Source organism: Pristis pectinata, chromosome 6 (genome assembly GCF_009764475.1).
Source record: "Pristis pectinata isolate sPriPec2 chromosome 6, sPriPec2.1.pri, whole genome shotgun sequence".
In the NCBI taxonomy this organism is placed as follows: Eukaryota; Metazoa; Chordata; class Chondrichthyes; order Rhinopristiformes; family Pristidae; genus Pristis; species Pristis pectinata.
The window spans coordinates 9,176,532-9,192,189 of NC_067410.1; the positions used below are offsets into that span (position 1 = coordinate 9,176,532).

At 45.8% G+C, this 15,658-nt stretch overlaps 1 protein-coding gene across 4 annotated transcripts in view; it reads right to left on the reverse strand.

The window, feature by feature from the left end:
• Positions 1-15,658, reverse strand: part of sema3b (sema domain, immunoglobulin domain (Ig), short basic domain, secreted, (semaphorin) 3B) — a 376,487-nt gene that overhangs the window by 101,141 nt on the left and 259,688 nt on the right. For all 4 annotated transcript variants that reach the window (XM_052017532.1, XM_052017530.1, XM_052017534.1 and 1 more), the window contains exon 4: positions 9,137-9,199. In XM_052017532.1, coding sequence (XP_051873492.1) covers positions 9,137-9,199 — 63 coding nt within the window. The remainder of the gene's footprint in view (positions 1-9,136; positions 9,200-15,658) is intronic.

The following is a 15,658-nucleotide window of genomic DNA, read 5'->3' on the forward strand; positions in this document are numbered from 1 at the left end:
AGAACACTCTACGCAAAAAGATGCATTTCACTGTGTGTTTCGATGTATATGTTACTAATAAAGATAGCTCATCTTTTCTTATCTTTTTACTTCACTGCACTTCCTTATGTTATTGTAGTTGGCAGAGACACACAGACAGGGAAACAAGTGGGAGTTAGACCCTCCAGCCCTTCACAGCTGCTCCATCTGCCTGAGTTTCCATAGCTCTCCAACACAGATAATTCTAAAGAAAGAAAGACAATGAGGGACTTGCATTTTACTATACTTCTAGAACATTCCAAACAGCTTACAGCCAATGAAACATTTTGAAATGAAGGAAAGGAATTGCACACAGCAAGCTCCCAAAAACAGCAGGGTGATAATGCCCAGATAACTTGTTTCAGCGATGCCAGTTGACGGACAAATATTGGTCAAGATACCAAAGATGTCCTGTCTGATCTTCCTTGAAATAAGGTCCTTGAGGATCACCTGAGAAAGTGGGCACAGCCTCAGCTTGGCTCCTCGTCTGAGATTCTGACTGTGCAGCACTCTTTCAGTAAGCCATTGGAGCGTCAGCATGGATTTTTGTGCTCAAGTCTCCAGTGTGAGATTTGAACCCACAACCTTCTGCGTCTGAGGCTGATAAGGAGTTGATGGGACAAATCCTGCCGATGGCCAACTAGCAGCTCCCTAGAGAACCACTGACTAGACACAGTGTAAGCGTCAGTGCATCTTGGACTTCTACATTCTTGGCTGGTACATCCACCATTGGCCTCATTCACCTGAGAAGGTACCCAACCTTCAGTGAAAGTAAATAAGAAACAAACTGCTGGAGGAACTCAGCGGGTCAGGCATCATCTGTGGAGGGGAATGGACAGTCGACATTTCGGGTCAAGACCCTTCATCTGGACTGGAAAATACAGGAGAGGTAGCCAGTATAAAGAGGTGGGGATAGTCCAGCTGAAGGGTCTTGACCTGAAACGTCAACTGTCCATTTACCTCCACAGGTGCCGCCTGACCCGCTGAGTTCCTCCAGCACGTTTGTGTGTTGCTTCAGATTTCAGCATCTACAGTCTCTTGTGTCTCCAAGTGAAAGTAAATGTTTATTTCCACTAATTTCATTAATATTAATATTTGCAATTGATTTACAGATTAAGCAAAATTATTAGTTTTAATTTGTGAATAATCTTTCATCTTACAATTATTGTTTTCAATTATTTCTAAGCACCTCTAATCATCAGGACATTCTAGGGGGTAAGGTCTTAGTTTTTGTGCCTTGTGGGCCGGTCCCCACTTGAGGCACTGACAGCAGCAATGCAATGGGAGCCGTGAAGCGGCAGAAGTGCAACCATGGGGTGACTGCAGGGAACGCGATGACGAGACCAAGCCAGTTGATCCAGCCCGCCCCACCCAGGCAGCGAACACTCGCACACTTACTCTGCTCCGGTGCCTGAGAGAAACGGACAACAGAAGGCATCATACGAGCAGCAAATAGAGCTGCAGCTCCAGTGATCCCGGTTCAATCCTGACCTCCGCTGCCAACCATGTGCAGTTTGCACGTTCTCCCTGTGACCCACGTGGGTTTCCCCCGGATGCTCCGGTTTCCTCCCACGTCTCAAGGTCATGCAGACTGGTAGGCTAATTGGCCGCTGTAAATTGCCCCGGGGTGTCGGTGAGTAGTAGAATCCGGAAAGCAGGAGGGGAAATGTTGAGGGGAATCTGGGAAGAGTAGGTTACAGGGAAAATCAGTAAGGGAATCTGTGATTGGTCCATGAACTGGCATAGACTTAATAGGCCGAACTGCCCTCCTATGTTGTAAGGAATATGGACTGATCTGTGTCTAAACCCGATGCATTGATCTTGGCATTGAGCTTCTGAATATATAGCCATCTGCATGATAGTAGTTCCATGTCCTGCAATAGACTTTTGCTCCAGATTCCTGTATCTGGAATAGTATTTAGCTCCAGTCTTTTTCACAGGGAAGTGGAACTAAAAAACAGAGGGCATAGGTTTAAGGTGAGAGGGGAAAGATTTAAAAAGAACCGGAGGGGCAACTTCTTCACGCAAAGGGTGGTGCGTACATGGAATGAGCAGCCAAATGGCGTGGTTGAGGCAGGTACACTAACAATGGTTAAAAGATATTCGGACAGGTACAAGGATAGGAGGGGTTTAGAGGGTTATGGGCCAAACGCGGACCAAATGGGACTGGCTTGGTCGGCATGGACGAGTTGGGCCGAAGGGCCTGTTTCCATGTTGGACAGCTCTATGACTCTATCTGCTGTCTCTTGTGACTCCTAAAATTCCAAGGTGGGAATGTTCAGAATCAGGTGCAGTTGTGAAGAATAAACTCTACAAATTTTCATGTGACTTTTACCCAATGTCTGTGTTATCTGGCAACAACAGCTTTGCCCAAGACCTGGAGATAAAACAGCAGCAGTCCCACAATTGGATCAATTTACCGTCCACTTCTCAATGCTTTATCTCATCGAACCGCCGGTTTAGCATTGAGGGCTTGGAGCGCCGGTGAAAAGCTTGTGAAATCTAGATCTTGTTTAAGCTGCCTCACTGAGCTCTGCTCACACTGACCCGGTCATCCTTTGGCATTTATCTTGCCATTGATATGACAAGCACCCTGTCAGAAACGCCTCAAGTTCTCAAATGATGGCAAATGTCAAGCAGTGGTTCATGTATCACTTCCAGGTTCTCAGAACTCCCCCTTCGAGTAATGAGACGCAGAGTCATCTGACACAGTGCAGACATCTCTTGTTATCTGCCATCCTGTCTGTTAACAGATCGTGATGGAAGGGAGCAAAGTACTGGGCACTGTATGAGTGGGCAAGAGAGACACAGGGAGATTCTGGAATCTGGAGCAACAGACAATCTGCTGGAGGAACTCAGCGGGTCGAGCAGCATCTGTGGGGGGAAAGTAAGTGTCGACGTTTCGGGTCGAAACCCTGCATCAGGACTGAGAGTGGAGAGGGGAGAAGGCCAGTATAGAGAGGAGAGGGGGAGTGGTGAGACAGGGGCCCTGAGGTGATTGGTGGACTGAGGAGGGGTGTAAGATGATGGGCAGGGGAGGGGGTGGAATTAGGAGACAGAGGCAGGTGAATGGTAGATGGAGGCAGACAGAGAGAGAGGCAGATGCAGCGAGGTGGGGAGAGGGGAGTGTGAAGGGGGGATGGGGGGGAGTGGAGTCTCCTCTTTACCTGATGCAGGGTTTCAACTCGAAACGTTGACAATTCCTTTCCTCCCACAGATGCTGCTCGACCCGCTGAGTGAGATGAATAGAAGTCTCAGTCCATCACAATATCTTTCTATTCCTTCCTTCCTCATCTGCTTAACCACTTTACCCTTAAATGCATCAACCATATGTTGTGTGTTGCACATCCTAATTGCTCCCTGGATAAAGAAGCTTCTCCTGGTCCGTGGAGACACAAGATACAGCAGATGCTGGAGGAACTCAGTGGATCAGGCAGCATCTATGGAGGGAAATGGACAACCAACACTTCAGGTCAAGATCCACAGAGGGGGAGCAGTGTGAGAGGGTCTCAGAGAGGTCCCGTCGAAGAGAGGAGGAAGACCTCTTCAAAGTGGGCGAACCTTGAAGAGACTGCAGCGGGGTAGCAAACTGGAGACACAAGACACTGCAAATGCTGGTCTCGACCAGCGGCGTCAACTGCCCATCCCCTTCCATAGATGTTGCCTGACCCGTTGAGTTCCTCCAGATTTTCGTGTGTTGCTCCTGGCCCATCTTAGATTTATTAGTGATTATCTTTATTCTGATCTCCATCACAATTGGATTCATCTCCATGTCTATCCCATTGTTATCTTGACCTCCAAAAGGTTGTCCATTCTCCTTCCTAATTTTACAAGGCTTCAGATCAGCCTGTATTACTTGTGCTTTCTCTGCCCTGAATACACTGGTGCAGTGAATCTGTACAATACCGAATGACACTTCCCCCACTGCTCGGCACCCCACCCCTTCTTCTCTTACATTACTGATCAGCTAATTCCTGGTATGCTTCTTTACAGTCAAATTAATCACCCTGCTAATGTACTGAGCCTGAAGTTCAGCAACATTCCTGTCAGGAGATGTACAAGAGTGCATAGCCAGCTGCTCCTTGCACGCTCCTCCCCACCGCCTAGCCTGATCTGTAATGGGATGAGCTCATTCATCAGGATTGCAAATCAACTCCCTGCCCAGCCCCCAACCCCAAGTGTAATATCTAGCAGGTGGTGTGTAGCTGAACAGGGTGAGAGTGGAGAAGTTACCACATTCAGCTGTGTAGTCCCAGAGTTTCAGATCATTAATTTTTGTCTGAGTGTTTTCACAGAGCTGTTAGACTAGCTACTCAACGAAGATAGCGTTACACCAGCGGTAAGACAGAGTCTCTGCAGCTTTTAGGGGTCATATTATAAATGGTAAACTAGATTCAGGCTTTTAGAAGCAAGTTAGCAAGTAGAACGACCTTCCAGAGCTGGGGTCAAGGGACTGAAGACCAGTAGTTTCATCAGGATGCACTGAGAAAACATCACAAACAGAGAGAAGGTGTTAGTCAGACCGCAGCTGGAACATTGTGAGCAACTTTGGGCACCGTATCTAAAGAAGGATGTGCTGGCCCTGGAGAGTGTCCAAAGGAGGTTCGCAAGAATGATCCTGGGAATGAAAGGGTTAATGTATGAGGAGCGTTTGATGGCTCTGGGCCTGTACTCAATGAGATTCAGAAAGATGAGGGGGGAATCTCATTGAAACCTGTTGAATACTGAAAGGCCTGGATAGAGTGGACGTGGAGAGGATGTTTCCATCAAGAGGAGAGTCTAAGATCCAAGAGCACAACCTCAGAATAAAGAGGGACGTCCCTTTAAAAATGAGATGAGGAGGAATTCCTTCAGCCAGAGGGCGGTGAATCTGTAGAATTCGTTACCACAGAGGGAGGCGGAGGCCAAGTCATTGGGTGTATTTAAGGCAGAGATTGATAGGTTCTTGATTGGTAAGGAAGTTAAGGGTTACAGGGAGAAGGCAGGAGAATGGGGTTGAAAAAATAAATCAGCCATGATCGAATGGTGGAGCAAACTCGATGGGCTGAATGGCCTAATTCTGCTCCTATACCTTATGGACCAGTAGATCCTCACATCTACTGACAGCCATGGTGTCAACTGTGGCTCAATGGGTAACACTCTCACCCCCGAGTCAATAAATCCTGGGTTCAAGTCCCACTCCAGACATTCGAGCACTGAATCTTGGCTGACACTCCAGTATGGCATTGATGGAGTGGGAGGTTAAACTCTCGAAGTGTGTAAAAGATGGAGTGGCACTACTGAAAAGCTTGTGTTCTGGCCAGTGCTGATCTTTAACTGACATCACGATAAAAGGTTATCCAGGCCTTAGCACACTGGTGTAGGTGGGACCTTCCTGTCCATATGTCGGTCACCATGTTTCCTACGTTGCAGCAGTGACTACACTTCAAATCATTTTTCCATTGGCTGTAAAATATTATAAAGGACCAATGCAAGTCTTTCTCAACTCAATAAGCCGGCGCAGACAGGCAATGAAAAGGCTGAAGTTGGGAAGAGCTCCCAAGTGTGAAAGTCATACTGGGACAGCTGAAGATCCATCTTCACTCACTGCCCCATAGCACTGCTGGGGACGTACTGCAAGGAAACGAGACTATATCATTCAGTGGACGGAGGCCCTTATATCCCAGTGCTTTGAGGTCCAGTCCAACCTGCAGGGGCAGGAGAGAGAGGTGTGCAGGAGGAAGTTCCTTACAGCTAGTCCACGTGAACTTCTATAAACGCACGTAGGACACTATACAATCAAATAACTCATCCGTGCCCAGGATCTCCCATTCAAATCAGCTTATAGTGCTGATAACCTCATTATATCATGAGAGCTTGACATCTGTCATAGATTTATGAGACCGTTAAATCGCTCAGTGTGTGCCATCAATCCCTGAAAAAAAAAGTCCTAACTGGATATTTCTTCTCGGGATTCAGGTGATGGTTGAGGCCTCGTCTATCGCCATTCTAACTGATGATCATCTGCGGTAACACATTGAACCACTTCAACACAGAACTGTCAGCTGCACAGTACAGGACTGGAGTCACAGAATATGAAACACTGGCATGTCCACATCACTAGGGAGCCCTTTGTGTTTGGTAAACCATTCAATGGGTTTCCATGCTCATGAATTTTTGGTCTGACATTGGAATGTATGGATATCGGAAGCAGGAGCAGAAGAAGGGGTAGAGATATGTCAATTAGGATTCATGATATATTGGAGTTACCAGCATGATAAAATAGATTGAATGAGAGTGCCTGGTTGTCTATCAATTTGAGTGAGTTTTGAAGTTAACATGGACTGAGAATTCACACACAGATTGAAGTACCCATTTTGCACATCTGGATTTGCCCAGCTGTTACTATTAGAGCAGGGATGTGATTTTAGTTGAAGTCCACAAAGATACAGTTACACAGGCCATTGGCGACGGCTGCCATTTTAGATGAAAGGGGATTTTTTTTGACATTCAGTTTATTCTTTACGGGCCTGTAAGAGACAAATGATGTGACGCCTACAGATCAGTGAGCTATCAGGTCGAAAGGAGACAAGTGGATCATGGGCCAGCAGAACGACAGCAGTTCAGGAGGGTAGTTCAGTGCCAGCTTCTCAAGGGCAGTGAGGGATAGGCAATAAATATCAGTCTTGCCTGAAGTACCCATGTTCCACGAGCGATTAAAAGAAAACCCAGTGGACTACGAAAGGCTGAACAGGATAAAGGGCAGGTTCCTGGAAGCAGTCTGATGAAATGGTTGGGTTTTTAACCACAAATCCATTGCACATTTAATGAGACAGAGTCTTCAGTAAAGCTTCAGACAGCGTGCCCATTGTCTTAGTCACAAAATGGTTCCAGCCAATATGTGAAAATTGTACAACTACCCATTTCTCCGAAGAACAACCTTTTATTACTTTCTTGCATACTAGTTATTGTCTCTTCATCTCAATCATTAGTTGCCATTTATTTTGCTACACTAACCCAGAAACCTCTGCCATCAGTTGGTCTGTTGATTAACAAAAAAAAACTTGCATTAATAACATAAAACATAAGAAAGAGAAGCAGGAGTAGACCATCTAGCCCACTGGACCATCTCTGCCTTTCAATAAGATAGTTACTGATCTTTTCCTCTTAGAATGATAGAGTCTTACTGCATGGATACAGGCCCTTCGGCCCAACTCGTCCATGCTAACTGTGTTGCTCTGAAACCTCTCCTATCCATGTACTTATCTAGATGACTTCCAAACGTTGCTAATGTGCCCACCTCAACCACTGTTTCTGGCAGCTTATTCCAAATACGCACCACTCTCTGTGTGAAGAAGCTGATGTCCCATAACGCTATTACAGCGCCAGCAACCTGGGTTCAATTCCGGCCGCTGTCTTTAAGGAGTTTGTATGTTCTCCTCGTGTCTGCATGGGTTTCCTCCGGGTGCTCCAGTTTCCTCCCACATTACAAAAACGTACGGGTTAGGAAGTTGTGGGCTTGCTATGCTGGCGCCAGAAGTGTGGCAACACTTGTAGGCTGCCTCCAGAACACTCTATACAAAAGATGCATTTCACTGTGTGTTTCAATGTACATGTGACTAATAAAGATATCTTATCTTAAATCTCTCACCTCTGATCTTAAACCTATGCCCTCTTGTTTTTAGCACCCCCTTCCCTGGGAAAACTATGTGCTTTCACCTATTCTTTCCTATACTAACCCCGTATTCCTTAATTCCCTTAATATCCAAAAATTAATCAATCTTTGTCTTGACTATCTGTGGCAACTGAGCCCCCACACCCCTGTTGAGTAAAGAATTCCAAAAATTTGCCACCCTCCGAGTGACGAGATTTCTCCTCCCCTTAGTCCTGAATGGTCAACCATTGTTTTAGCCTGTGACCTCTTGTTCTAGACATCCCGTCAACTCCACATCTAATCTGTCAAGCCCCTTAAGATTATGTGTACAGTTCAAAGAGATCACCACTTATTCTTCTGAACTCTGATCAAGTTTTTTACATGAGAAGTGGAGACACAAGAGACTGCAGATGCTGGAATCTGGAGCAACAAACAATCTGCTGGAGGAACTCAGCGGGTCGAGCAGCATCTGTGGGGGAAAGGAATTGTTGATGTTTCAATTCTTTTCGAGAATTCCTTTCCCCTCACAGATGCTGAGTTCCTCCGGCAGATTGTTTGTTGCTTTCAACATGATAAAACTTTACAAGCTACCTCACTGAATAAAATGTGCCCCTTGCCCAAATGAGATAAAGTTGGATAGATAACCTCAGGCCAATTAGAGAGCAATTAAAAGTCAACCACAGTACTGTGGTCTGGAGTCACACACAGACCCGACTGGGTAAAAACTACAGACCTCCTCCCCTGAAAGATATCAGTAAACCAGATGGGTTTTAATAACCATTACTAAGACTAGTTTTCACTTTAAGCAAGTCCAGATAATTAAATTAACTGAATTTAAATTCCACAGCTGCCATGGTGGGATTTGAACTCACATTTCTGAATTGCTATTCTGCCAATTTAACTGCTGCATCACCACCATTCCCCTTCTTGTTAAAAAAAACACATCTTGCTTACTGGAGACACAGGAGACTGCAGATGCTGAAATCCAGATCAAGAAACTCAAGAACTCAGCAGGTCAAGCAGCATCCATGAAGGCAAAAGGTGCAAGTCGATGTTATGGGTTCAGACCCTGCATCAGGGCTTAAAGAAATAATTGTCTCAGCAATCAATAGCAATGAGGGCAGCCAAATGAAGCAGAAATTTGCAGATCTTCTTGCAGTCTTCATCTGAACTCACCAGACGGTTACGGGAACTATTACTCACCCTCAAGAGTGGGGCAACATTCAGGATGTCCATCAAGTTGTCCACCCCTGCCTACTACCAAACTCTCCTCACACCTTCTGGGAGGGTACAACTATTCAATATGCTCTTCATACTTGGTTGACCTTTCTGATTATGCATTCGGGAAATCGATAATACACGGCTGCTAGATTAGAGGAATGGATTTTTAGGGGTCGGGACGGGCAAAGACCCCTGTCGACTCATGGAGGCTGCAGACTGCCTGTCAGACGGTGCTTGGGGACAATTAAAAGTGGGCTCACTCACGTGTAAATCTTTTCCTGCCCAGTTGCATTCCTCTCTCCACTCCACAGGAGCTGGCCAGTAAATCTGAAAGATAGACAACCAGAGTCAGTTCGATGCAACACCAGCCTGTCAGAATGTCATGTCATGAACCCTCCCATCAGGATCCGTGACCCAGAGGTAAAACACAGTCTGCACAATTAAAAACAAAACTCTCATGAGCACAAGACCGGTCTTCCAACAAAAAGTTAACCCATTGGTTTCTGAAAGGTATTTTTGCTTCCGCAGTGGAACCCACCAATCTGCTTGCAGGTGGCACTGGACTGGGCTTGAATGCGTCCGAGCAACTTTAAGCCAAGCCAAAATGTCCCCTGTGAGTTAATGAGTAGCGCTCTTGCCTCTGACTTGGAGGGTGTGGGTCCAAGTCACCTAGAAAACTCTACACTGACATTCCAATGTAGTACTGAGGGAACGTTGCTGTAACAAAGGTGCCATTTTTCGGATGAGAGGTTAATTTGAGACCCTGTTTATTCCAGTGACCATAAACAAACCTGTGGCAGTATTTTGAAGAAAAACTATCCTCAGTGAAAGGCCAATACTTAATCCTCAAACAACATCACCGGAGCAGGTCATCACTCATCATCACAGTGCTGGTTGTGGGATCTTACTGTGCACACACATCCTGCCGTGTTTCCCACACAGAAGGGGCACATGCAGTACTTTTCAACATCTATGGATATTTAACAGCACTTTACATCCATTGAGGTACAACCACAAACGTTACGTCGGCCAACGTGGCAAGTACTTTGTACACAGCAGGATCCCAAATACAGTTGTGAAACGAGCGAGTAGATAATCTGTTTTACCTTAAGATCATAAGACATAGGAGCAAAATTAGACCATTCAGCCCATCGAGTCTGTTCCGCCACTTGATCACGGCTGATTTATTTTTCCCTCTCAAGCCCATTCTTCCACCTGCTCCCCGTAACCTTCGACACCCTTACTGATCGAGAACCTAACAACCTCCGCTTTAAATGTAGCCAATCACTTGGCCTCCACAGCCGTCCGTGGCAATGAATTCCACAGATATACTGACCTTGGATGAGGGACAAGTGTCGTCAAGGAGACTGGGAAGAATTGCCACAGGATCTTTTACTTCCACCCTAGAGGCCTCAGATTGAACATCTTATGTAAGGTAAGAGGGGGACATGCATTTAAGGTGGGAGGGGTGAAGTATGAAGGAGATGTGAGGAGCAAGTGTTTTTTTTACACTACACAGAGCACTTGGAATGGGCTGCTAGGGATGGTGGTGGAAGCAGATATGATGGTGGCGTTCAAGAGGCTGTTAGATAGACACATGTATAAGTAGGGAATGGAGGGATGTGGATCATGTAAAGCAGAAGAGATTTAGTTTAATTCGGCGTCGTGTTTGGCACAGACATTGTGGGCGAAGGGTCTGTCCCTGTGGTGTACTGCTCTATGTTCTTGCTCTGCCTCAACCAAAAAACACAGCACAGACATTGCAGCACCCATACAGTACTGCACCAGAATGCAAGGCTGCACCAGATGTGTAGGTTACCTGAAGTGAGATTTGAACCCACAACTTTCTGACTCCAAGGTGAAAAGGAAACAGTATGTGCTGTGGACAGGGTCAGAAAACCCTGCTCGATCCATTCAGTGAAGGGTTAATCAGTTATCTTGCTGGATCCATTCAGTAAAGGGTTAATCAGTCACCTTGCTGGATCCATTCAGCAAAGGGTTAATCAGTCACTCTGCTAGATCCATTCAGTGAGGGTTAATCAGTCACCCTGCCGGATCCATTCATTGAAGGGTTAATCAGTCACCCTGCTGGATCCACTCAGCGAAGGGTTAATTAGTCACCCTGCTGGATCCACTCAGTGAGGGTAATCAGTCATTGCATTGGGCTGGGAAATGAAGAACTCTGGACAACGTTACATAATAAACCCTGGAGACCACATTAGTTCACAACACATCATTAACTTTGACGCCGCAGAGATAGAGGGAATCGAGGAACTGCCTACTGGTCAGGTTTCTCAGAACAATTACTGGCACAAGGTTAAACTGGCTGAAACTTTGCCTATTGAGTGTCTGCTCTGATCTTAATATTTGCTGTTGAAATACATGATATAACAATTCACAAGATCAGCCATCTGGATTAAGAGTGCAGTGAATGCTGGCAAAAAAAGCAGCTGACACTTCACCCTCTCTCCACCCTCTAATGTACCATATCCTCAGAGAAGTGTAGATCACTTTATTAATAATCCAATTGGGTAATCAGTTGCACTCTAAATTGTAAGCTGTGCTCTGTTTCTGAGTGAGGATATTTTCGGTTCAAATCCCACTTGAACACAAACTACACATTGATTCGGGATTGAGGGATTTCAGCTGGAGGCGTTGCCTTTTGGATGAGATGTCAAACCAGGCTCCATCTCTCAAGAGCATGCACATAATCACCCCACATAACTTTCAGCTAGTGGAGAGGAAGTACCATTGTCATCTTGGCCAATATTTGTTCTTCATCCAGCAACACAAACAGAAGTTTATTGGGTAAGTTGTATTTGCAGTGCACAGAATTGACAACAGAATTTCCTATACTACAACAGTGACAACTTTGCAAAGATTACTAAATTAGTAACAAAAGCGACTTCCTGAGAGGGACAGAATAAATATCATCCCTCCTTTCTCTGTACTTCTGCAGTTGAGAGGCAAGTAACTGACTGGTGAATGTTTACATCTTACCGACATGGTACACTACTGTGGTGGCACGGTAGTGTAGCGGTTAGCGTAACGTTATTACAGCGCCAGCGACCCGGTTCAATTCCCGCCGCTGTCTGTAAGGAGTATGTACGTTCTCCCCGTGTCTGCGTGGGTCTCCTCCAGGTGCTCCGGTTTCCTCCCACATTCCAAAGACGTACGGGTTAGGAAGTTGTAGGCATGCTATGTTAGTGCCGGAAGAGTGGCGACACTTGCAGGCTGCCCCCAGACCACTCCCAGTCACGCAAAAAGACACATTTTACTGTGGGTTTCGGTGCACATGTGACTAATAAATAAATATCTATCTATCAAAATAAATTCAAGTTAAGACTGTTAAACCTCGTGGTCAAGTTTGCATAGGATTGGATAGTGAAAATCTGACAAGGAAAATTTTGCCCAGTGATCTTCAAGCAAATTCAGGTCCTAATCTTCCTCCTGCAAGGGTTCAGTGTTGTGTCCCTAAATTGAAAGTTGTTTGTAAATCTCTCTGTGATCTCTGTGACATGGGCAGTAACTACCCAGCCAACCTCACCCCAAAGATAAATAAAAGTGGAATCTTCCCCAGCTCTTTAATCTTCCAAAATCTGGCTTCTTCATCATCTCTGGACTTGATTTGTCCTTCATTGGCAGCCTTGCCTTCAAGTGCCAAGGGCCTGAGCCTGCAATTCCCTCCTTAAACCTTCCCACCTCTCTTTCCTGCTCATCCTGCTCAATAAATTATTTCATCCAATTTTTAGACACTTGTCCCAATATTTTCTGACATGGCTTGGTATTGGACCTTGTTTGATAATACTGCTGCCTGATTTAGTAGTTTGGGGTATCTTACTGTGTACTGTCCAAATGCAAGTTGTTATTAGTATTTTCATAAGTGTAGTAAACAATTCTTCAAGGTAATTCTTGAGAGTAACACTGGATTTTCAACCATCTGGCTATAATCAAAGACCCCACCCACCCGGGTCATTCTCTCTTCTCTCATCTTCCATCAGGTAGAAGATACAGGAGCTTGAGGGCACGTACCACCAGACTTAAGGACAACTTCTACCCCACTGTGATAAGACGATTGAATGGTTCCCTTGTACGCTGAGATGGACTCTGACCTCACAATCTACCTTGTTGTGACCTTGCACCTTATTGCACTGCACTTTCTCTGTAGCTGTGACACTTTACTCTGTACTGTTATTGTTTTTACCTGTACTGCATCAATGCACTCTGTACTAACTCAATGTAACTGCACTGTGTAATGAATTGACCTGTACGGTCGGTATGCAAGACAAGTTTTTCACTGTACCTCGGTACAAGTGACACTAATAAACCAATACCAATACAGTAATAAACCAACACCAATCCTCTAATAGAACTGAACTTTGAGAGGGCTGAACGACCCATTTCCCCTTGCAATTGATCAATGGCCTTAGGCCGTGGATTTGAGATGGTTTGTGGGAGGATTAGAGGGGATTCAAGGGGAAATTCCTTCACCCAGGAGATAGTGGGAGTCTGGAACTCACTGCTAGACAGGGTCATGGAGACGGAGAGTCTGATCACATTTAACATAGCTTTTCATATCACTTTTATGTAGCTCAGAACCTACAAAGCTGTGGAGCACGAGCTGTAAAGTGGGATTAGGCTGGATAGCTATAGATACGATGGGCTGAATGGCCTGCGTATCTTACAAATGTCTCATAGAATCATAGAGTCATGCAGCAGGGAAACAGGCCAATCGGTCCACCAAATTCATGATGACCATCGAGCACCCATTTACACTAATCCCATTTTAATCTCTCCGCATTCCCATCAACTACCCCCCAGATTCTATCACTCATCTCCACACCAGGGGCAATCTACAGCAGCCAATTAACCCACCAAACCACACGTCTTCGGGGCGTGGGAGGAAACCGGAGCACTCAATAGGAAATCCACGAGGTCACAGGCAGAATGTGCAAAGTCCATACAGACAGATCCGGAGATTGGGACTGAACCCGTGTCTCTGGTGATGTGAGGCAGCAGCTCTACCAGTGCATCAGTCTCTCCCATTACAAACACCGTGACACCTATATTTCCGTGCAAGTTCCTGCATCTTCCTGACATTCAGATGACCCATGGGACATGGAGTGGAGGGGGAAGGGCAAAATGGCCTCAGCCTTTTAATATTTCAGGATACTCCGCTTATTAGTGAAGCCAAAGTCAGGTAGAGAGAGGAGACCAAAGACAGCGGGAGCGTCAGGGGGAGCAAGGCTGCAGGTCGAAGTAAAAAGTCGGGGGAAACAATATTGGTATTGATATTAGTTTATTATTGTCACTTGTACTGAGGTACAGTGAAAAATTTGTCTTGCATACCGATCGTACAGGTCAATTTATTACACAGTGCAATTACATTGGGTTAGTACAGAGTGCATTGACGTAGTACAGGTAAAAACAATAACAGTACAGAGTAAAGTGTCACAGCTACAGAGAAAGTGCGGTGCAATAGGTGCAAGGTCACAACAAGGTAGATTGTGAGGTCAGAGTCCATCTCATTGTATAAGGGAACCGTTCAACAGTCTTATCACAGTGGGATAGAAGCTGTCTTTAAGCCTGGTGGTATGTGCCCTCACGCTCCTGTATCTTATACCTGATGCAAGATGAGAGAAGAGAGAATGACCTGGGTGGTTGGGGTCTTTAATTATGCTGGCTGCTTCACCAAGGCAGCGAGAGGTAAAGACAAGAGTCCAAGGAGGGGAGGCTGGTTTCCATGACGCACTGGGCTGTGTCCACAACTCTCTGCAGTTTCTTGTGGTCCTGGGCAAAGCAGTTGCCATACCAAGCCGTGATGCATCCAGATAGGATGCTTTCTATGGTGCATCGATAAAAGTTGGTGAGTGTCAAAGGGGACATACCGAAAAGACAGAGAGGGGCGGAGGGAGATAGTTTGGAAGATTAAAAGTGGGAAGAGGGTGAGGAGGCGTGGGTGAAGAAGTCAGTATTTAAATTCAGCACAACATCTGTTGAAACTGTGTCAGGTACCTGCCCTGACCCCAGCTAATCTCCACAGCAGCCAAGCGCCAGATGATTCTGATGTATGTGTGCACTGTAGCCATCTGCGTTACTTTAATTAGGAACAGAATGCATCCTTGTTTATCAGTCTCAGCTGCTGGCAGACACATCAGAATATAAGAGTTGGGGATGCTATGTTGCAACACTGGTTAGGTCGCACTGATCAAATCACGTAGACGCAACAGGCAAGAAAGCTCACCAGCGCCTCTACTTCCTCGGGAGGCTAAAGAAATTCGTTATGTCCCTTTGACACTCACCAACTTTTATCGATGCACCATAGAAAGCATCCTATCTAGATGCATCATATCTTGGTATGGCAACTGCTCTGTCCAGGACCGCAAGAAACTGCAGAGAGTTGTAGACACAGCCCAGTGTGTCACGGAAACCAGCCTCCTCTCCATGGACTCTGTCTTTGCCTCTCGCTGCCTTGGTGAAGCAGCAGCATAATCAAAGACCCCACCCACCCGGGTCATTCTCTCTTCTCTCCTCTCCCATCAGGCAGAAGATACAGGAGCCTGAGGGCACGTACCACCACGCTTAAGGACAGCTTCTATCCCATGGTGATAAGACTATTGAGTGGTTCTCTTATACAATGAGATGGACTCTTGACCTCACAATCTACCTTGCACCTTATTGCACTGCACTTCCCTGTTGCTGTGACACTTTACTCTGTACTGTTATTGTTTTTACCTGTACTACCTCAATGCACTCTGTACTAACTCAATGTAACTGCACTGTGAA